Source organism: Nanorana parkeri, unplaced genomic scaffold, assembly GCF_000935625.1.
Source record: "Nanorana parkeri isolate BGI_ZX_2015 unplaced genomic scaffold, ASM93562v1 scaffold169, whole genome shotgun sequence".
In the NCBI taxonomy this organism is placed as follows: domain Eukaryota; kingdom Metazoa; phylum Chordata; class Amphibia; order Anura; family Dicroglossidae; genus Nanorana; species Nanorana parkeri.
Window position 1 is genome coordinate 661017 of NW_017306437.1, and position 24708 is coordinate 685724.

Here is a 24708-nt window from a genome sequence, read left to right on the forward strand (position 1 = left end):
GCACAAAGACCCGCGGTCTCAGCAATCAGATGCATAGCACGTCCGGGCCTTAGGGCATAGAAGGCACACATGGTATAGGCAGTTATGAAATCCCTGAGCTAGACATAATATATAAATCGCCACCATGTTAGGTTATGATCAACGCCTCGCCGTCTAGACGATCATCCTCCGAGAGGACGATTCCCAACTCCTGTTCCCAAGCGGAAAAGAAGTACAGGGAATCCCCACTGTGTGTGGTGATCAATGCTTGGTAAAGCAGCGAAACTGGGCGTTGGATTGGAAGACCAGAGGCGCACAGGTCCTCAGAATCTGGGTTTCTTATTCCTCCAAATATAGCGTAGGACCGCCGAGCGGATTCGCTTAAAGAAGCGGATCGGGAGACTTATAGGGAGAGTTTGGAACAAATAGAGGCATCGAGGTAGTAGGTGCATCTTGAACAGTGCGATTCTGCCAAACCAGGTATGATGTAGGTTCATCCAGGAGGTAACAGTGTCCTCCACGGATTGCAACAGTGGGGCATAATTAAGTGAGTACAAGTCCGACAATGTGGCTGGCACCTTAACCCCAAGGCAGGTAATGTGATCCGACCGTACTCGAAAGGGCAGTGAGTCCCGGAGGGTGTCCCGTTCTGCAGGGGGAAGGGATACATCCAAAAGTTCACATTTTTGCACATTTACCCGGTAATTGGATAGACCCCCAAATATTTTAAATTTGTGCAACACCGAAGGCAGGGCCACCAGTGGATTGGAAAGGTACAACAATAGGTCGTCAGCATATAACCCCATTTTATGGATTTGCTTGCCGATTGAGAGGCCTTGGATAGATTGATTGAGTCTAAGAGCGTTTGCCAGGCGTTCCATGACCAGTATATAAAGCAATGGAGACAGGGGGCAACCCTGTCGGGTGCCATTATGTATGTGGAACGGAGCCGAAAGCACGCCGTTCACTCGTACTCTGGCATGCGGTCGGCAATAAAGTGCCATGATTTTATCCACAAAATCTGCAGGGAAGCCCGTCTGAAGCAAAGAGGCCCGCAGGAAAGGCCACCCAACGCGATCGAAGGCTTTCTCTGCGTCCACCGAGAATAAGCAAAAGGGGATTCCATGTGTCCGAGTGTAATGCATCAGGGTGATTGTTCGCCTAATACTATCTTTAGCCCCCCGTGCAGGTACAAACCCCACTTGTTCCTTATGAATCAGGTTAGGGATGAAGGATGTCAACCTGTTAGCTAGGATTTTCGCGTAGACTTTAACATCGACGTTTATTAATGAAATGGGGTAATTAACACTGTCTTAACCCGTAGTTCTCAACTGGTGGTTCGTGACCAAAAGTGGATCTAAACCCCATATTCAGTGGGTCGCCGCGTGCCTTCCACTGCACTAGGGGAAAGGCTCCTCAGCCTCCCCCTTGTTCAGCTCTGTCAGTTATCCCATTGAGCAGCCATTCAAAATATGCTGCCTGGCGCCGTGTCAGCTTGAGGTGGGGTGGGCTGGGGGTATGACCACGAGGGAGCTCCATCTATACGTGCATTGCTTACACATCCCCTGCATGCCCTGTAGAGGTGTCTGGACTAGTGTGACGTCACATTCTGGCTCCTGGCACCTTTACAGGACACCCCAAAACCACCTCCCTTCCACAGTTCGCCCGCACCAGAACACAAGCTACCGCAGTGCAACTTGGGGCATGACTTAATGACCAAGGACAAATGTGGGTCCTGAGGTTACACAGGTTGAGAACCACTGGTCTAAACCATTGCTTGCTAATAGACTTTTGTTATTTGAACATACACTTTCATCCGTATAACCAATATATGGTAATTTACCCACATTCTCAAAGTTAACACTATATTGTCATGTTGGCATTATTATTGTGGTGATTTTTTGAGATACTTTTTTTTCTGCAAAATAGTTTTCAAACAAAATCCTCTCTTAACCCCTTCACGACCCATGATGGGAAAATTCTGTCACAAATCCTCAAGGGGGTAAAACAAAAAGCCGCCGGGACCCTGTTCAGATTTGTAGAGCCGGCGACCGACTTTACAGTAGAAGCGATTCTGGCAGCTCAGCTGCGGCCAGATCGCTTCCACGTTCCGAAAAACTGACCGCCACCCACGTCGTATTTCCCGGGCTCCGGTGCTCCTCCTACGGGTGTTGGCGGAAAGCTGGGGAGGAGACCGGCGTCCGTCAATTCACCGATCTCCCTGTTCTATGGGACAGAGAGCGACGCATATTGCATCACTTCTGGTCCCTGAGCTAACAACACGTAAACAGAAAAAAAAAGGCCTATGTCCGTAAGGGGTTAAGGTACCCATTCACCTGCAAATTATCATTTGAAAAATGAATGCAATCGTGGTTTCTTACGATAATCAGCCAGTTGATGGGAAGTGCACGATCCCAATTACTGTACAACTAGCCAAATTTGGTTGATTGGACATACTAGAAAACTTTAGTTGAAATGGACGAAAATCGATGGATTAGTGGCGTTTTCTTACAACAAAAATAGTAATATGAACACTGCAGATGTGCAAATGAAAATCTGTTCTGTCAATCAACGAAATTTGGCCAATTAGTATTGCTGATGAACGATTAGCAAAATCTACATTGGTCTGTGCAGGATGGACTATTTGTGAGGAAATTGAACGAGGGTGCGATGACGGGACAAACAAAATTTAAAACCATCTGCAATTCTGTCTAATGTTCCCTGGCTGAGGAGCCTGTTCACGAGACAGGGGACATCATGTGAAGCTCTCTCTTTCCAAGGATTATGAAAGGCCCTGCACAATTATTGGACATGCAATTCAGCTTCTTGTGAACATACCTTTAAAAGACCAATGGTCAGACTGAGTGAACCAATCAGAAATATATACTGTGTATATATTTATATATATATATTTAAAGGAGAATTATGAGGCGAGTGATTTTCACTCAGCCTCATAATCTGAGCCGACCTGTGACAATGAAACTGTCACAGGTCGGCTCAGTAGATCGGGAAGTGAGCGAACACATACCGTCGCTCGCTCACTTCTCGATCTACCTGTGCAGAGAGCCGTGACTGTCACTCACGGGTCCCTGCAGGGATTCCCCCCCTCCCCTATCCTCCAGCGCTGACTGGCGGAACAGACGGGGGAGGGGGCGGGTACAGCTGGCTCTGCCTCTGGATAGGCAGAGCCAGCTGTCACTCACGCAGCTGAGTGGATCCAGACAGCATTGTCCGGATCCGTTCCGGCGTCTCAGTATACCGCGAGCCGTAGCGTGTGGTATACTGAGCTTTGGGTGACGGGAGGATGCTAGTTTGTGTCCTCCCGTTACCCTTAGGAGAACTATGGTGAAGAGCCCTAACCCCATAGTTCTCCTCTAATATTGCACTGTGTCATATTATATCATCTATAATCATACAGCAAGGCGAGATAAGGATCTCATTCATCTCAGCCTGCAAGGCTTAAATTATCCCTGAATGCTGAACAGTGAACCAGTAGGGTTGCCTAACTGCCTTGCCCCCTCTCTGCTCACTATGACCAGCAGAAATGAACATATACATATACATAGAGACAGAAGCAACAAAAGAGGATATTTTCTCTCTCCCTCTTATCATTGTCTTGTGTGAAAAGGTGGAAAGAGAGGCAGCATTCTCAGAGGATTAGAAGGTAGGAATGAATTAGGTGTAACAAACAAGCTTCTGCTCAAGTAACCAAAGTAGCTCAAGTATACTTCACCTTACTGTCGTTTGCTGGGTAATCTCCAAGGCCAAATCCCATACAGCAATCCAACTAAAATCAAAATAATATTTTAAAATAACAATCAAAATTTATGGCAAGTCACATCAGAATACCTATACAAACCGGCGCAAAGGAATGTAGCGCTAATACCCACAGCAATTAATTAGATGCTTACTATTATACTCTAAATACAATACAAAAATATTAAAAAAACAACTTGGAAGTACCATTATTTTTACGGTTATGAAGTTGTTAACGGTTAGTGAATGTAATTAACACTGTATAAACCATTGCTCACTCATAGTTTTTTTGAATATACCCTTCCATCTGTATAACCAGTATATGACAAATTATAGACAGTATCACTTTCTTCAGCACTCAGAGTTAACCCTATTTTGTCATTATTATTATGAGGTGATTTTTTAGATAATTTTTTCTGCAGTATAGTTTTCAAACAAATCCTCTCTTAAGGTGCCCATACACCTTACGATTATCGTACGATAATCGTATGCGATCGACTTTTCGTACGACAATCGTAACGTGTGAATAGAGTGCCCGACCGATAGTACTGTACAATCGTACGACTTTTGACGGTCAAGCATGTTTGAAAACTTTGGTCGATCGTACGATGTTCGCATGGTTGGTGGCGTTTCCGTCCGTCAAAAGTCGTACGAATAACACTGCGCATGCGCAAACTAAAATAATTGCGGTCAATTACCGCAAGTCATCCAGATGTTTTTTTTTAACTACCGCTGATTGAGCCTATTGATAATCGGGGCAGGATGGGGGTGTCGTACGAAAATCATATGACGGTTCGATCATCGGACGAAAAGTTTAGTCCGATAATCGTAAGGTGTATGGGCACCTTTAGGCTGGCCATACACTTGTAGACTTTTGGCTGATTCACAGGAATCAGCCAAAAGCATAAGCCCCCTGGAGAAGGGCAATCAGATGAGTGCAAAACAAAATCTATATTTATACTGTGTATGTGTATCAGTATAATCATAAAGCCAGGGGAGATAAGGATCTCATCTCAGCTGGCAAGACCTAAATTATCCCTGCACAGTCAACCACTAGGGTTGCCTAACTGCCTTGACCCCTCTTTACTCACTATGGCCAGTAGACATGAACATATCCAGGCAGCTATATATAGTGCCCTCTTTTGCATCCTCTGTGTATACTGCAAGCGCCAGAGGACTTCTTCAATATTTATTTTTTATACAAAAGTGACAGAAGCAACAAAAGAGGATGTTTTCTCTCGTCCTCTTATCACTGTCTTATGTGAAAAGGTGGAAAGAGAGGCAGCATTCTTAGAGGATTAGAAGGTGGGAATGATTTACATGTTGCAAACAAGCTTCTGCTCAAGTAACCAAGTATACTTCACCTCCAGATCTTGATCACTTATGCTACCAGCACAATAGTTCAAAATGTCATGCTCCTAAAATCAAAATATATGATTAAAACAATAATCAAAATGAGTCACACCAGAATACCTATACAAACTGTTGCAAAGAAAAGTAGCACTAATACCCACAGCAATTAATTAGATGCTTACTATTATACTTTAAATACAATACAAAAATATTGAAAAAACTTGGAAGTGCCATCATTTTTACTAATTTTAATTATTTTGTATGTTATCAAGTTAACTGTTAGCGGATGTAATTAACACGGTCTAAAAATCATTGCTCACTCATAGATTTTTGTTATTTAAACTGTGAGGGTGTTAGCTTGGCAGCGGGTGTGTGACTCCCTGATGAGTTCACTACACAGTCAATAGGCACAGCAAGCAACGATTTATTCAGGTGAAAACACGTGCAGTTTATTTACACTATTTACAAGCAAAAATGAGCAAAACAAAAAAAAAACCATGAACTCTTGGCAACTTACTACACACAGAGTTTCCTCCACTATTAAGTAGGTGCAACCTTGTGCTGCCCCTAGCACCCATCTTCCTACTGTATAAACTGCCACACAGGCTGTACCTCACACGTTTGGGTTTTTCTTTTTCACCACAGAGGTAGCTACAAAGCTCCCCAGTCTACTCATGCACAAAACTGGTTCCAGGGTGGAGAAAATCTCTGATCAGTCTGGGAGTTCTTATAGACGCTCTACTGAGCCAGCTTCCTTCAGGTGGGCTCATTACCTCTACCACTGAAGCACTCCCAGCACTCCCTCTAGTGGAAGAAATCTGTATACATGCACCCAGGCGATTTTACTTGCCTGCTGTCACAGAACATACACATTCATCTGTATAAACAATATATGGCAATTTATAGACAGTATCACTTTCCTCAGCACTATGAAAGCTAACACTACATTGTCATGTTGGAATTATCATTGTTTGAGGACTGTAAGCCCAGGACATTTGTCTACATGAGTTGATACGGTGATTTTTGAGACAATTTTTTTCTTCAGTAAAGCTTTCAAACAAATCCTCGATTAGGGCAGGTTCACACCATTTTCCGGACCAGATGTGGTCCGGAAAATGGTGTGAACCTGCCCGCAGTTCCAGTGCAATCCAGACCAGACAAAATGGGCAGTATTTTTCTGGTCTGGTCTGGAACGGACTGTGCTGGTGTGAACAGGGGCCAGAAATAGCATAGGGATACATTAGGATGCATTTTGGGTCCGGAAACAATCTGGTCTGGTCTGGAGATGATCTGGATGTGGTGTGAATGAGCCCTGAGGCTGGTTATACACTGTTAGATTTTTGGCTGATTCACAGGAATGAGCTGAAATTCTGTTAGTGTGCCTGCTGGCTTGACAAAAATCAATAACTTAGTTGATTTTGAGAAAGGGACCAGGTCGAACAGCTGCAGGTGATGCCTATAAGAATACAATAGCCACAGTGCTACCACCGTACTACAACCAGTTACTGGAACTGGTTTTAGTGCGGTGGTAATAATAGAGTCATTTTCATGTTTTGAAGGGGTGGCTGAGCTCTTTCTACTGCAGCTTTCTAGCATTCTTCATTTTACAACATTTGATATTTGGTTATTTAAACATACCTCTTCATCTGCGTACTCCATGTATGACAATATATCGACATCTTCAGCGGATATGATTTCAAGACTGTTTGGTTCAACATTCTCACTTTCTATAGCACTCTGAAAGTTAATACAATATTGTCATGTTGAAAATCATGTCCAAAATGTCATGTGATAATGTCAATACAAACAGTAACAGCAGAATGTAGTTATACTACAGTATATAGTATTCAATGTGAAAACTATTGCCCTGCAAAGTATTTATTTACATCTTTGCCTAAGAACTTACAGTCACCATGTCTTCAAACAGCTCCAACTCTCCGCTTCCTTTCCCTGAACTTCCTGTCCACTACAAAATCACAAGGGAGAGCAGCTGTTCTTCATTCTCCCTTCTCCAAGCTAGTAGATGGAGGGAGAAAAGGAAAAGAGGAGATCAAGGGGTGGGGAGTAGCTTGCTGCACTTGTGTGTTTGTGGAGACACACACAGCTTACTAGCACACACAAGGGTGGCTCCATAAGACCCTGTAAGGGAAAGGAGCCACTCTCCTGCTCCATTCACATATAGCGCCTGTGTTTCCCATGCGGTTTTCTGCGCGAATGAAAACGCAAAATTTTTTAATCTGCACTGATTCTGCTCATTTGCGGCTGTTATAGAATCCTACAAATTATCGCGCTTGTACTATTTTGCGAGCCGATCTGTTTCGTACTGCGCGGCCGCCACAAAAGTCTAAACAATGCACATGCATTGTTTTTTCTGTTTAGAGCGGCACCGTGCGTATTACACGCGGACAACCGCTCCTGTGTGAATGGAGCCTAAAACAGGATATCAGGACCAGTGCTCTGGGTGCCAGCTGGAGCAGCATCCATTGTAAGTGATTTTATCAGCATTTGAAATCGCTTAAAAACATTTTAACCTTAATATCACTTTAATTATTTCACTTTCCATTTTTTCATCCCTCTGTCCCTGATTTTCTCTCTCAGCCCATCTTACTATTTGTTGCTTGCACATCTTTACCTTGTTTTATTACATATAATGTCATCTATTACCATTTAAAGTTGAAGTCCCAGCTAAAGGAATATTGCCCCAATACAAAAGCCAAGTATTCTTACTTGAACCTTGTTGTCTTGTGTGTATTTTTCCCACATGTGTGCAGCAATTCAGCAATGAAACAATTCCTGCATGTTGCCTCTGTGCAAGTTTCTTGGAATAAAGACCGGTCACTGCTTTCTCTCCTCTTGAAAGTAACTGGCCTTATATCTGTGTGGCCCCCCCCCCCCCCTGTAGATTTCTGCAGGCATCCTGTAGTGTATGGATACTGGCCGTTATATTGGCCGCCGGCGTGTTCTGCGCATGCCCGCCGCCATCTTGGAGGCGGAGCATGTGACATCACACGCTGAACATGCGGTGGCCGAATCGTTCTCCCCATGCGCACCACCATTTTGGAGTAGATCTAGGTATACACCAAGATGGCAGCACTCGAACATGCGGGCACCGCCATCATGATGTATACCTAGATCTACTCCAAAATAGTGGTGCGCTTGCGCAGAACGCACCAGCAGCCATATGTTTTGTCTGAAAACAATTTTTTTTGTTTTGCACATGTCTAGTGTTATACATAAATAAATCAGAGGACATGATTATAGAAGTGTGAGGAGCTGCTCTTCCTTGTTCCTGAGATCAGCTCAGCTGAATCTAGTGCAATTATCCTACCTACCTTCTCTTTGCCCTCAGGATTAGGAAAGGGAGGACCAGGGGGCTACAATCTACCCTTTTTCATTTTCGGCGCTTATTTGATGCCACATCGCAGCATTTCGTCTCACGACCTACCCACCAAGGTACACTGGAGTCGCATGATACAGCTCCCCGCTCACTGGAAGCATTTAGTGGACCTCCTCATTTGTGGTGTTCAGACCGGACACAAACACCAATCTTGTCCAGACAATTCCCTGTGATGAAACGCGTACATAGACGGGCGCTAGGTTTGCCACCTTTTCTTCAAGCAAAACCAGAACACTCTAGGGACGCGCGGACATTTTTTGGGGAGAATGAGTCGCGGCTTATTCATATGTAAAAAGTGCCACCCATTCATATGTAAATATCACAGTTTTTAGTGGGGGCCAGTAGCCCCTATCTTCATTTTGGTTGCCCCTGTCTGCCTGACATCTTGTGTCCAGGTTTCTGCTGCCATGAAACCTGGACACAGCATTCAAAACCCGGACTGTCCGGGTGCATCCTGGACAGGTGGCAACCCTAGCGGGCGCATACTGAGGTCATCATGTCGAGGAATAGTGTGGAGAGAGTCTCAGAGCATACTAACGGCAATTGCTTTTTTGGCCATGTCAATCTTATTCTTTTAATAAAGTACGGTTTTAACATACTATGCAATGAGATGCTCTATCTGTTTTCTTTGAGTATATTGGGGAAACTGATCAAGATATCCTGAATTGTTACTGGCATTATCAAAGGAAGTTTTACCTGGGATTGATGTCTGATTCTATCTACTGAAGTGAAATGAGATAGAGAGAAATTCAAGAGGTTTAAATTGCAACAAAAAAGTACTGACTAGAAAAGCAGCAAAGTCCACATAGCAGGGACAACAACCTGGCCTATATTTCCTATACTTACAGAGCACACAATTTAGAACAGTTCTAATATGTCCTTGCCCCAACAACGCTTGTACTCTAATGTCCTTGGTTAAAAGCAATTAACTACGTATATTTTTGATTAGTAGAGGAAATGAGAGTAACTGAACAGAATACTGTATATGCATTAAAAAAAAATCAAACTAATCCTGCTAGAAATGGATCTCAAATCCTAGTGTTACAAGACTTAAAGTGACATTAAACCCTCAGATTTTTTTACATAAAAGAATACTGTAATGTGTGCCTTACTGTAATCCATGGTTGTTTCCCTTCTCTTTGCTGCTCTTCCTTTTAAATCTGTATCTATTCTCATGCTGGGCAGAACTTCTGTTTTGCAGCAGACTGCCTTGTCTCTGGAATGGATACATGGTGTCTGTGTATACGTTTGTAACCTGAGACAGCACTACAGGAAGAGGCACTCAGCTGCAAAGGGAAGTTCTCCCTTTGCAGCTGCAAACACACACATATAAATACACACTCAAACTGCACCAAAATAAATTGGTTATACACCTGCCAAAAATTGTAACACTCACCCGTTTTTCTACAGCAATGAAGCTTGTAAACTGAGTCACAATTGAATGCTCTTTGCTTAGCTTGATGATGAAGGATTTCATCTTCTGTTTTTCCATCTGCATGTGGTCAAGGAATACAAAATTAAGCGCCAATCAGTATCATGAAAATAAAATTATATTCACCTGGTCTTTGGTTTGTCAACACAAAGAAAGATAAAAAAAAGACAAACATTTTTTTTGCTGCACACTAACCATACAAACCAGTTACCTGATTGATTTCTAAAGTTTCTCTCCTTTCCCTTTAGTGTACGTACAGATGTGGCTGTTGTGCCTGTCCATGTGAATAACCCAGGATAGGTGCTCGTCCCTGGACACAGACAGATTGCTTCCAGAGACAAGCATCTATCCTGAACCGCAGGTAATTGTTTAATGTATGATTACATGTGGACAGCCATGGACAGATGCACATCTGTACATTTGCATGGACCCACCTGCACAAATACTCAGCTGCAGTGAATAGTCCCATGTGCATGAGACCAAAGGAAGTCACAGCCATTCATTATTGCATCGGGAGATTTATTAATTTGTTTAAAGAAGAATTCCAAGCAAAAGTTTTATTCACCCTTACAGTGAGCCGGTTGGCTCTGACAGCGCTCCCTCCTGCCCGTTTCCCCATATGCTCAAGCCATGGCATGTCTGTCGGCATTCTCATGTCCTATACACTGTGTATAGAACGCGATGACTCAGGGACCTTAGACTTCTGCAGCGGAAGGGGAGCGAGGCAGAAAGGACCAGTCTAAGAGCAAGCTGGTTTAGAGGATCAGGTGAGTATAACTTTTTTGTGTTCCTCCCAAGACCAAAATTAGCAGTCAACCTTTGCAATTCAGGGGTAGCCCCACTGCAAAGGTATTACAACTTTTGCCCAGAGTTCTTCTTTAAAAATGTAAGCTTGTTCTAATCTTTTACCTTTCTATGTAGAAGAGTGATGAAAAGTAAAGTGTGTGTGCTGCTGTCACTGATTTGTGTAAGGGTGGGCAGATATCTCCATCATCTACAGCCATTCTAAGACAAACAGATATGTATATGTCCCTACTTTATATGTAAGAAAAAGGGTTCATTTTTAAATATGCATACTTTTTCTCCCAAGCCTGTGCTTATGTTTGTGTAGTACTAATTTTTGGAGCAGTGACTAATACATATCCTGCAAGTACTAAAGCTAATCTCCAGGAAGATATAAAACAATGCAAATGTATGCACCTGTTTATTCATAAATATAGCATTTCCCGTATTTATTTATATGAAAGCAATCCCATGTACTGCAGAGTTCAGACTGGGTGAAGGAGAAGCAGCAAAAGGAGCCATTCAGTTGTGCTGCCAAGCAAATATGCTAACAGAGGGCTTGCTGGGAGAAGGAGATAGGGGGAAGGGGAACTAAAAAGACTGCAGGTCTCCTACCCCTGCCATTGAGAGCTGTGTCGTGTGAGGGATTTGTGTAAATATCAGACATGAAAGGAAAGAAATACAAATCCTTTTGCAGCCAAAGCTGAACTAAAGGACAGAGAAGGGAAAAAATAACCTTTGTACATATAGTCATCATTTCCCTATATAGTGTCTGAATTTATATCTGCTGGCCATATCAGCAGATTAGATGTAAATTAACTTAAACTGACAAATAAACATGATGCAAAACAGTCCATACAAGCTATTTCTTTTACTTCTCTGTGGTACCATGTTCAATAGTGACTTAATCATCATTCTGTGTCTATATAATGACCCCACCATCATAACCCACTCACCTCATTTTCATGTTCTTTCTCATTCAAAATCCCTTCTTCATAGTCTTGGATGAAAGCCCGAGCTGTGAGCTTGTGAAGTATCTAAATACAAAGAAATAATACTTATACAGTAGCTGTAATTTAAATTGGAAATTATATTTAAACATGAAAAGAATAGAGGTGTTTGCTTTTATTCTTTAACCAGAGTGAAATATAAAATCAGAATGGCTGCTATGGACAGCATCTAGCAATGAATATGAAGTATTGCTGCAAACCTCAGGTGTGGAAAGACTGTTGTACTAATTTAACAATTACAGGAACTTGCACTTACATATCCATAAATAAAGGGTAAAGAAGAATTATGGGGAGAGTGAAATGCACTCATCTCTCAGAGCTGACATGTGACACTAATGCAGTCACATGTCGGCTCTATAGATCCAGAACTGAGCGATCACATACCGCTGATCTCTCAGTTCCAGTTTCCTCTCCCTGCAGAGAGCAGTCAGTCACCGCTCGCCGCAGGGATTCCCCCCTCTCCATTCCTCCAGCGCTGAGTGGAGGCACAGACGGGGGAGAGAGGCAGAGCCAGCTGTCAATCAGGTAGCGGGTTGAATCGTGACAATATTGTCAGGATCTTTCCCGAGCACATGAGCTGTCTGCCCTGTCAGCATATAGCGGACAATAGTCTGCTATATGCTGAGTTTTGGATCACAGGAGGACAATAGTAAAATGTCCTCCTTGACCCCAAAAGTGAACTATGGCCAAAAAAGGCCTAGTTCTCTTAAGAATTAGTGACTCTTGCTTTTAAAAGGTGTGATTTAGTCACCTTTGTGTGTGATGAGTGTATATTGTGCATGATAAAAAAAAACTATTGGTGCCAAATATTTATGCTATGACATTTTTGGTACCACAGTTCCTACCCAGTATTATTAAAAATTATTTTTTTATTAAAATAAATCACTTCTTCATATAATGCTTTTAAATTTCAGTTATAGATTATCTGTAACATACTGTTCCAGTGGTCTTCTGAAGTTCAGTGGTTGAAACCATGTTCTTAAATTCTTTATTGTTGATTAAAGCCTTCAGTGTGGCCTAAAATTGAACACAATGTAATTGTAATTGGCAACTATGTAAATATCAGCAATAAATAAATGTTTAAGAAAGAAGGAGAAAAACATCCTATTACCTAGTTACTATCTAGTAAAATATCAACGATATAGCTGTATGGGGTCTGCTATTGCAGACCTTATTCTTAAAAGGAGAACTATGAGGTGAGTGATTTTCACTCAACCTCATAGTTCGTGCCGACGTGTGACAATGAAACTGTCACACGTCGGCTCAATAGATCGGGAAGTGAGCGAACGCATACCGTCACTCGCTCACTTCTCGATCATGTCCCTACAGAGAGCCGTGACTGTCACTCACGGCTCTCTGCAGGGATTCCCCCCTCCCCTGTCCGATCCTCCAGCGCTGACTGGCGGAATAGACGGGGGAGGGGGCGTGTACAGCTGGCTCTGCCTCTAGATAGGCAGAGCCAGCTGTCACTCACGCAGCAGGGTGGATCTCGACAGTAATGTCGCAATCCGTCCTGGCTCCGGCGGTCTCATTATACTGCGAACTGTAGCTGGGAGTAGGGCACAGCAAGCAGTGGGTGCAATAGCCAGCCGGCTATTGCAATTTGAAATAGCCAATAGCAGGCTGGCTGCAATAGCAATACCCACCCACTACCTGCTGTATTTACATTCAGCTTCCGCCTGCGGAATCTTGCCACTGCCAGCTGTCATTCCCTGGCTGAGACTATTCAAGTGCCATGTGCTTACAATTTACAGGTACCAATGTCTCCAACCATAATCCATTTCACATATCATTAACACGTATAGAAGCTATCAATACTATCCTGCTAAAAACCCATATTTATTAAGGATACTCCTGAAAAAACTAATATAAAAACCAAATAGAAATAGAAAAAAATCATACATTATCCTTAAAAAAACTTTATCAAAGACTATTGAGAGGAATCGGAATGGATAAATATAACAAAAAAAGAAAAAGGAATTGAATTATGGTGCATTACAATATGCATGTTGTGTTGCATGTTGCTGTGTGTTGTGTTAAGGCAGCCCATTTATTTTGTATGGGCTGCCAATGCAATACAAAACAGCCAGAAATGGACATGACCCCCTTTTGTTTTGTTTTTTTAAACACAGCACACCATATGCACTGTAGTGCATATGAGTGGCGGAGGATTGTCAGCAACTGTATGAGTGCATTGGGGTATCACTCAAAATGTACATTGCTGCAACACAAAGGTGTAAATGGACACTAAAATGAATACAATAATTCTCCCCCCCCCCCCCCCCCCATTACACTGTTGTGTTCTTTCTTTCTAAAATCTCTTTCAAATAGAGAGGGCTAATCTACCTAATGGGATCACAGACGGCGACAGGTTCTAACCCTTTATAACTTTCAGATCTTTACATGTATTTAAATCTCAACTCATCTCATCTCTCAAAATCCAGCATGGCTCGGTCTCCTGCACTTCCCTATTTATCAATGCAGCTGCCCATCACATTAAAAGACCAATAAATGGGAATGGAATGGGGTGGAGCCAAATTCAACTTTAAAAGCAATAGCCAAGATGTGCATAACATTTCAGCTACCTATATCTCTGATCTACTCACTGTTTTGACAAGCAACATTTACTGAAGGAAACCAACCACTGTTTATGGACGTGTTCAGGTTTAGTTGTTACCAAATTACTTTTAATGAAACATAAAATGCTTACCTTAGTGCAATGAGGGACAAATCCATAAACAATAATTCTGTCATCGTCAAATAGAGTCTGAATGTTGGTGGGTGCTTGCATGGGTTCAGCAGGATTTCTACCAAACAGACTCCACTTAATGGAGACAGCTGTACATGCAGCAGATTTCAGCCTTGAATCGTGTTTGTCCATCTGTGACAACACAATAGACAGTTAGGGTAGGAGCACATAAGGTACAATTCACAAAACTTCAGAACAAGGATTGCCATTATGTCAGAAAGTGCACTTAATTTACCTTGAGTTGACTTTGGAGTTACACTTAAAAGGACTCTGCCATTGCTGACTTCTACCTTCAAAAATATCAGTTCTGTGACTGGCATGGTAATGTTTTGTTTTCAATGATTTTTGAGTCATTCAAGTGAAAAAGTACTGAGAGATAAGGAATTCTGGCACTCTTTTTTTCATCATGCTTTTTCTGTGTCCAAAACTCAAAAGCAATCAAAAACAGACACAGCCAACAAACTATCATTGCCTGCAAGAGGACAGCAGTAGGAGCCCTTGTACTTCCCTTGTTCCTTTTATAATTTTAAAGTACAATTCACTTCTGGCCTACCTTGTGCCATACCCTCACCCCCATCCCACATTTGTGCAGCTTGGACATCATAGACCTCAATGGAAAGCCAATAGACAGCTAACTTGATTGCGAACAGGTTTTCCATTAAATGGAATTTGTTCCATACACACGGACAAGGAGGGTCAAAATGAAGGAAAGAGTATCAGTGTATTACTTTTAAAGATTGTCCAGCACATGGGAATGCACATTCCCATGCACTCTCTTTTAGTCATAACTATATGTCTGAGGCTGCTGTGGGCTGCATTGTGTGCCACTTACTCTCAACACGGCAGGTGCATTGTGTGGCACATGTAGGGCTAGAATGCATTACATGCATGTAACTGCAGGAAACTGCACTGCAGTGAAGTGTGCACAAATACATATGTATAATTGCTAAGACCAGGGTATTACTAATAGCTATGGTTTTCAGGGGTTGTTTTTCTTTGCCATTTGTGTCTCATTTAAGCAAATTCACTTCACTTCCTGTCTCGTAGATACAACAGAAGTAAAAAGAATATTCCTACTTAAAAAAATGTAATCAAAAGATGCATCCCCATCAGAAAACCTGCTCTATTCAAAATATTAGAATTCCTTTTTACATTCTGTCCCTGCTGCTCTGACCAATATTATTAAAAACTAGGGATGCACTGATACCGGTTTTCCAGTATCGAGTACCGATATTTATCTTTTGGTACCAGTTTTGGTACCAAAACTGAATACCGATACGTGTACCTGCGGGAGCATGGAACCCAGAAGTTCCCGCCGCCAGGAAGCCAGCATGCTGTTTGGCCACCTTAATGCTGATTGGCCGGGAAGCCAGCTTCCGTCCAGTCAGGAAGCTGGAAGGCAGGTCATTCCCCACTGCCCGGCTGTCAGGAATCAGATCTGAACCCAGGGCTTCTGCTGTAGCCTGCAGTGGGTCCCTTGAACTTCCTATTTAAAGGAGAACTATGACATGAGTGATTTCCACTCATGTCATAGTTCTAAGCCGACCTGTGACAATGAGACTGTCACAGGTCGGCTCAGTAGAACGGGAGGTGAGGGAACACATACCGGATTCCCTCACCTCTCGATCCTGTCACGGCTCTCTGCCGTGACAGGGGGAGGGGCTGCATTCCCCTCTCACCGATCCGATCTGCCAGCGCTGACTGGCGGAACGGACGGGGGAGGGGGCGGGTACAGCTGGCTCTGGCTCTAGATAGGCAGAGCCAGCTGTCACTCACGCAGCTGGGCGGATCCCGTCAAAAGAGTCGTGATCGGTCCCGGCTGCGGCGTCTCAGTATACCGCGAGCTGTAGCTTGCGGTATACTGAGCTTAGGGTAACGGGAGGACACTAGTTTGTGTCCCCCCGTTACCCTTTGGAGAACTATGGGGAAAAACACTGACCCCATAGTTCTCCTTTAAGACATGCCTCTGCACTTCCTGTTTGCCAGATTATTGTGCTCCTGCCAATATCTTGCTTCCTGCTCCTTCTGTGATACAATCCGCCCATACTGCTACCCGTGTACCGACCTTTGGCTGCTGATTCACAGACTACTCTCATTGTCTTCTGTTTCATATCTGATACCTTTGACTACCAACCTCGGCTTGATCTCTGACTACGCTTCTGCCTGCTCCTCTACTACTACCGTCTGCTTGTGTACCGAACCCGGCCTGTTTGACTACGACTTTGCCTGCTATTTCAGCTACTGGACTCCGAGCCTGATCCAGATTGTGACACCGGCTTCCTGATTGGTCGGGAGGCCGGCTCCATGCTGATTGGCTGGAAATCCGGCTTCCTGGCCAATCAGCATTGAGCCGGCCAAACAGCAAGGAGCCGGCTTCCCGGCCAATCAGGAAGCCGTCGCCCAGCTTATGGTTTGGCCGGGAGGACGGCTCCATGTTCCCTCACAGCACTCCTAGTCAGAGGAAATCTCTCTCTGACCGGAAGTTCCTGTATCTGGGGTAAGCATTGGAGCATTTGGGTGAGTACGAGTACTTGCCCAAATACTCGGTATCGGCACATCCCTATTAAAAACCATAAAAACTTCCACTTAGCAATTCCCCCAGAGGATACTGTATGAAATGAAACCTGAAATCACCTGGCTTCTCCAGCTGCTCTTCGATTTGTCTGCAAAATATTCAAATGCTCCAGCACCATTTTTTGCCAAGCACCTCAGCATATGTTTATTTGCTTTTGCCCTGGAATAAAACACAACAAATAGGATTAACTGTAAAAATCTTAGGCCTCATGCACACGGCAATTAAATACATACCTCCATGTGCATTTGGAGCTAATCTCTAAATGGATCTAAAAGAATTTACTGCTTTGCTATAGCTGAATGCACACCCAGGCATTTATCAGCATCTAGTTGCATTCAGTCCAGATGTGTTTACACAAACAAGAATTTTTGGCATCCTGGCACTGTTTACCCTGGTTTTATATGACTAAACACGCCTAAACGCATGTAATTGTGTATACATGCAGCTAAACACAGCAACATCTAAACACAGAAAAAAGTAATCTGGGAATCATAAAAACTGTTTATACTTCCATAGATAGTGTTTGCTCTCGCTCTCCTCTCTGACACGCTGTCACAGAAGGCTGAGTGAGCGGTGCAGGGAGGAGAGCTCCGCCTCCTGTGACAGCGTGGACTGTCTCCGCCCCCACACCACTCTGCCGGACTGTGATAGGCGGCTGAGCGGTGTGGGAGGAGAGACACCGGTCGCTCACGACGGTCTCCTCCCGCAGCGCTCGGCCGGCTGTCACTTTCTCTCCTCCCCGCTGGGACAAAGAGCATCGCCCAGCGGGCAGGAAATAAATCACGGCTGCGCCGACAAAACGGCAGGAAAATGGCACTTTCGGCATTTAGCCAAAAGTGCAATTTTTGGCCAGCGCCCCTCTTCAGCTTTACGCCCGGGGCCAGCGCCCCGGCTGCCCCCCGGTTGTTACACCACTGCAGTACACACACAGTACACGTACAACAGATAACACATACAGTACACATAACACACACACACACAGTACACACAGCACACATACACACATACAACACATATTACACACAGTACACATACAACACATAATACACACAAGCGCACGTGTGCTCGGTGTCCAGGAGTGGTTTAGGTGTGTCTGCTGGCAGCCCCGCCACCTTTATGTCAGATTATCAGTGAGAGTCTGCAGCTAGGTGAGGCGGGGAGAGGGAGGCTGTGAGGAGCTGCAACAACTAATCAACTGTCCAACTAAATCGATAATGAAAATCTCTGACAACAATATTCATTATCAATTATTATCGACTTAGTCGATTCGTTGTTGCAGCCCTACATTAGACATAACCTTACATATTTATACAAATGTCAGGCATGGGAAAGATCTTTTGACACTGGGTTAGTTTCCCATCCTTCAACCCCTTTCAAAGGTCTCTGTGTTGTTAATAGATTCAGTGGCTAATACTTACCCTACACCACAGGTGAACAATTTAATATGATTTTTATTTTTCTTTAGGATCTGGAAGACAAGGTTATCATTTTGGAGGTGCCCATCAGAGATGAGGAGGATTTTATGATGACCAGAGGAGGGTCTCAAAAGACAGGTGGACTGTAGGGGCTTCCAGAACTCTGTACTTCCCATATTGGGTTTGGCCATCTAGGAAAGGATCACAAATATATGAAATTAGAATTACGTCAAAGGGAAGGCAGTGCTTTTCTATACAAACACAACATGTTTTGCCCATATTCATGTCTTGTGATCTAAACTTTAAATTAATTTTAAACTAATTCATATTAACCTTTGCATATGTTAACACTGAACGCCAGGCAGGTATAAAACACAGACTAATGCCATTTATATTAATTAACCATTTCAGGACTGCAATACATATATAAAAGACACGGACTGAAGTGGTTATACCAAGATCGCAGCTGCTGCTGCAGGCATGATCTTGGTACTGTTCTTTTCAGCCAGTGCCCCGCTTTTACATACAAATGATCAGGCAGCTGTATAGCTGCCTGATCATTTATATGCAGCTGAGTGTGCGACCCCACCTTTCACCACTGCTGCTGGCTATTCGGGGCTCTGTTGTTCCAGTACTGGCACAGCGGGTGTCAGTGGCTGGATCGGTGGTAGATCTCCACACTTCCAGTTTCTGATCTCCCGTCCAGTCACTTAACCTGGAAGCGACCAATGATTTGGTAACTTTTGGTCTCATGCTGTCATTTCTCTGGCTGCTGTGACTGGAAAAGTAGCTGATAAAGCATGTTCATAGGGGATAGTAGGAGTCTAATAGACCTCTGATGTCTCCAAAAAGCGAACCTGTCCCTTCCTCAATTCTATCACACAGGGGACCTGTTAAATATATCATTCTTTGGGGGTTTAAAGCAGATTGGGCACCAGGGCCTTAGGGTGATGTCAACATTACATGACATGATCTTGCAAGTGCTCAGCAGTTTAACCTGAGTGACACCAAATGCATGATTCTCTCCACCCCTCTTTTTCTCTAGGACAAATCTTTGGTTTAGTACTATTTATTTATTACAAGTATACATATAGCACCAACAATTTACACAGTGCACTACATAGTGCACAATCACATCAGTCCCTGCCCTCAAGGAGCTTACAATCTAAGGTCCCCATCTCACATGCATACATACAAGGGCTGATTTAGACAGGAGCCAATTAACCTACCAGCAGGGCTCTGAGAGGAAACCAGAGTACCCGTGGGAAACCCACGCAGGCACAGGGAGAACATTCAAACTCCTTGCAGGTAGTGGCCTGGCTGGGATTTAAACCAGGGACCCCCCAGTGCTGCAAGGCAGAAGCGCTAACCACAACACCACTGTGCTGCCCATTGTATTACATAGGGATGCACCGATACACATACTAGTATCGGTGCATGGAAAGTAGCCATTGGTATTGTAAAGTAGCCACCATTCCAAGCTGGCTCCAGTGATGGACTATAATTTAGAAAACTAAACATGAGATTGTAGTCCATCATGGGAGTGAGCTTGGAGCCGTGGCTACTTTTCAACACACACAGGGACCATGGGGAACAAATGTAGCCACCCTACAGAAGGAAGGACAGTGTCAGCACCAATTCAGAGATGATTTGAGGATCTACAGCTGAGTGAGACACAAATAAGTTACATTATGGTTAATAGTTAAAGTACTTGAATATATTTTTAAGAAAAATAAAAAAACAAATATTGAAGTGAAAACCAGGCAGCTTTTCCAACTATGGTATTTCTGTGTTGTTTGTAAACCATGTGATCAATGTTCTCCTACTTGCGTTCACTTTTCAGGAATAGCAAAATTTAGGTCATAACGGCCAATAAGCATGTGCACTGAACAATTACTGAAGCAATGCACTGTGACACTTTGTTTTAGATTGAACACACAGGCATAGCAAGGCTAACCACTCCAACCCCCCCCCCCCTTCCCCCTTTTACTTCTTTTTCACTCCTCCTAGCTAGTAGATGGACAATGGTTCTTGTACTGGACAGGAAGTTCAGGCAGGCCCGTCTTTAACGCAGGGCAGAAGGGGCAGTTGGCCTGGGCCCAGTCATTGTTATGGGGTCCAAAACAGCCACCCCTTGAGCCTGCACTGCTCGCTGCCTACCTGGAGATGCGGGATGTCAGTGTCTCGTCCCTTCTTCCCTCCTCATGCTCCTGGTTTCCCTTATCTTTTCAGAGATAAGACAGACAGCAGAGATTGGCAGATTGGGACCTTTGTCTGCTCTGTCTATGACAGGCTCATTGACAGACTCTGATCCCCTTGCAGACAGAAAGCAGAAATCAGGAGAGCGGGACCTTTTTTTTGTGATCAGCCCCGTGTCTGCCAAGCAACTGATGACGCAGATGGGCGGGCTGGTGTTCTGTCAGTCGAATTTGCCGACCTCACCATATGCGCTTGCGCACACACCGGGATGAACGAGGAAACAGGCATTTATTTACAAAGTTTTAATTTCCAATTGTTAATTGTGACCGTTCATAATATGCCATCCATGGCTGTAAATGATGGATGGCATTTTATGCACATTCACAATTAATATCCTAAGCAATTACATAGTAATGTAATTGCTTAGGATGTTAATTGTGAATGTGCATAAAATATCATCCATCATTTACTGGTTCAGATAGCACATTATCAACGGTCACAATTAACAATTAGAAATGAATACTTCATAAATAAATCCCTGTTTCCTTGTCAATGCTGCCTGTGCGCAAGCACAGATGGTGAGGTAGGCAAATTCGACTGGGTCGGCATTCTCGACAGAACACCGGCTGGTCTGGGTATGTATGATAGGCTCTGATCCCTGTGCATTGCAGACAGAGCCACAGTGCCTTGCTCCTCCCAAACTCCTGTATTACTCAGGGGATACCTTTGCAAGTGACAGAGCAGGTGTTCTATCATGTGACTACGTTGGAATGTGTTACCAGTGACGTGGTCACACATTACAACGTAATCCAGTTCAGTTTGACAGTGGTGGAATGTATGACCGCCCATTAGGTCAAGCATTCCAAGGCTTTGTCGGCTGTTCCAGGGCAGATCCTCTCACTGCGCAAGTGCAGGAGAAAACGATTGTCTGCCTGGGGCAGCTGATCGGTCTGAAATGTCACTTCTATCAGACTTTGTGAGTGCCGCAGAGGGGGTGATTCACAAACAGTAACTGAAGGAGTGTTACAATCAGCCAGCACCGCAGATATATTTTTTATATATCTGCAGCACTGGCTGATTGTAACACTTTATCAGTTACTGGACCAATCATTAAAAAAAAAAAAATACATTGATTTGGGGTGTTGGGGTGGAGAGAGAAACTGCATGGCAGGTAGGGGACGTGGCTTGGTGGGTAGGGGCCCAAGAAAATGTTTGCCCAGGGTCCAATCAATATTAAAGACAGCCCTGAGTTCAGCGAAGTGCAGCTCAGAGAGTTGGAGCCAGCTTCCTGGAAATATGATGACTGCAAGCGTTTGGGCAAGCATTTAAAGAAATACTATGCTGGGCAATGTATACATGTTTATCTAGAGTCATTATTGAAAAAAAATAGAGTTTAATACTGCTTTTAAAGTAAAATGATTTTGTAGGCCAGGAATGACTGAAAATAGGATTTAAAGTTACATTTTCGTGAAATAATATTACACTGAGTAAAATGCCTGCCCTATAAAGAACAACAAATCTAGCAAATGTCTAATCTCTTTAACCCTGACGGTCCCAGAGCATTTTTTTTCTGTGCTGTTTACACATGTTATAATCCACATTATAAGCCTAAAAATTGCTTAACCCTCTCCAGAACTAAATATTTCCTGAAAACGGAGACCTTGTAGAATAAAATGGTGGCAGTTGCAAATTTTTATGTTGCATAATATTATTGCAACACTTTATCAAGCCCAACATTTCAGTAAAAAATACACTTGTTACTTTTAGTGCACAAGAACACAAAATAATAATCATCTTTTTAATTATAAAGGATGAGATTGTGCTGAGTAAATAGATACCCAACATGCCAAGCTTAAAAATTGCATGCGCCCATGAAATGGTGAAAAAAACAGTACCCTAAATTGTCCATAGACAGCCCTTTAAAAGCCTGTGCAGGCCATCAATTTTGAGCTAACCATGAATGTGGTGCCTCCATTTACCAGATGCTGGAAGCGATCTGGTGGCTTTTTAGCCACCAGAATTGCTTCGAGTATAAAGCCGACTGTTGGCTTTACACAGTTAGAAATAAGTCATACGGCACTGGCAGCGAAAGGGTCAAAGCAAGAATTGTATTACCTTAATAAATGTTTCCATTTCCGACAAGTCATTGGTCTGCTTTGGATAGAGATAAAATTCTTTGTAAGCTGTGAGAAAGAAACATTAGAATATTTGTGCAAACAAATACAGAAGATGGATCAATCCTTTCTGCAAACATTAGAAAAACTCCTGCAGTTACTCCTGATATACAGAGCAGGACCCACCTGTCCATATGACAGCCAGGTCTCACTGATTATAACTCCAGAATGGGGAATTGCCAGAATTGCCATGAGTGCTGCGCACACCCTGGGAACTTACATAATGTTCAGTGCGTATGCCGTATGCCCAATTCCTTAACTGATTGAAATAGGACTGAACGTAAATGAATGACCCTGAACCCAACGTTATCTCCCAGCTTGTGTTTGTTAGTGTAAAATAATTCTGAACAGAAGTTATTATTTAAATGGTTTGCTACATCAGGGTCTCCCTCAATATAAGTGTTATACCCAGTTTTGATCTATGTTTAGTATTTTTGCTTGGTGTCACTGATATACCTAAAAAAAGGGGGAATGTCTATTTTTTTTACAGATTTAGCCATTTCCTCCTGTTTCTGTGCTTTAACAACACAGATATTATGTTTGGCCTCCTTTTTTTCTGTTTTACACACGTCTCTGTTTTTATACACGTCTCTATCAGCTACAGCTTTTTGTTTCTTTGTATTTTCTATAATAATGCTGATTATTTCATCCTTAACTAACGTACTTACTTCTGTAGTGAACCATGTTGTCTTTTCTTTGCGTTTACTCTTGCTAATACACCTATAATCTAGTTGCCTGGATGGTAGACTTTAATAGTGCCCACTGATTAATCGACCGCTATATCCTCTTTGTCTCCTGGATGTCTAAGGGCTTGGGGCAGAGACTCCAAAGGAATTATCTGCTTCTACTGTCTGCAACTGCTCTATTGACAGTAAACCCACATTCACACCATGGCGTTCTGGGAACATTCATCACTTTTGCGTGCCACGCGTCCCCATTGAGTGCAATGGGGTCCTAAGCGTGTGACAAACGCAAAAAGCGGAAGTAGCAAATGTTGTTTGCTGCTGAATGAAGCGTTTTTGGCTTCCACGTCTTCCTGCCAACGTTTGGGGTGTCACTAGAAATGAATGGCAACTTAAGCACGTTTTGCTTTTTGCAACATTTGTGTCAACATGTGCCACAGCATGTGGTTTTGTGCAAGTTTGGTGCATGTTCATGAATTGCGCAGGCGTAAATGTGTGGTAAGGCTTCTGCCAGGAGATGCAGTCAGTCAGGTTCTGTAAGGCTGGACCGATGGGTGTGTCAGCCTGTATTTTCACAAGCTGACTATGGGACTGGAGGATAGCTGTACATTTTGACAGGGTCCTGCTGTTCCCATTACAGGAGTTACAGTGCATGTCTGTCAATAATACTCTGGGTCTGAACTCATGGTTAGTGTTGACAGGATGCAACAGGAAGGAGGGCAATATAAGAAGACTGGCAGGATTATCAGGTATTTGGTTAACTGGCCAACACAAAATATAGAAAAATATGAATCATGGAGCTTAAAGCGACATTTAGAATTGATTGGAGTGAACATATTTCTTAGGTTTACATACACTTTATTGGATACGTTTATTGGAGTCTTTTTTATCCTTATTAACTGTTACCATACTGTATGTAACTACTGTACTGTATGTAACAACATAAACGGTAACATACACATACAACCTGTCTGAAAGTCTTTCCTATAATGATATATAGTTCACTTGTATCACTTTACTTACTTGATCCAAAAGTGACAATGTTGATTCCACTGACATACAGAGTTTTGAGGGCAAGCAGTGCAACCTGTTTAGCACTATGAAAACAGGATTCCATGGAATTGGAACAATCAAGAAAGATAGTTACTTTTGACATTTCGTATGACTCTTCAAACTGAGGCTGAAATATCAGCATGCATGCCT

At 43.2% G+C, this 24708-nt stretch overlaps 1 protein-coding gene across 1 annotated transcript in view; it reads right to left on the bottom strand.

Moving 5' to 3' along the window:
• Positions 1-2061: 2061 nt before the first annotated feature.
• The window catches only part of LOC108785582 (poly [ADP-ribose] polymerase 4-like), a 60076-nt gene continuing 37429 nt past the window's right edge, over positions 2062-24708 (bottom strand). The window contains exons 17-27 of the mRNA XM_018554672.1: positions 24529-24706; positions 22764-22831; positions 18453-18640; positions 17094-17193; positions 14421-14591; positions 12647-12727; positions 11657-11737; positions 9876-9977; positions 7248-7254; positions 6727-6815; positions 2062-2205 (exon numbers count right to left, since the gene is read on the bottom strand). Of these exons, the coding sequence (XP_018410174.1) occupies positions 2062-2205; positions 6727-6815; positions 7248-7254; positions 9876-9977; positions 11657-11737; positions 12647-12727; positions 14421-14591; positions 17094-17193; positions 18453-18640; positions 22764-22831; positions 24529-24706 (1209 nt within the window). The remainder of the gene's footprint in view (positions 2206-6726; positions 6816-7247; positions 7255-9875; positions 9978-11656; positions 11738-12646; positions 12728-14420; positions 14592-17093; positions 17194-18452; positions 18641-22763; positions 22832-24528; positions 24707-24708) is intronic.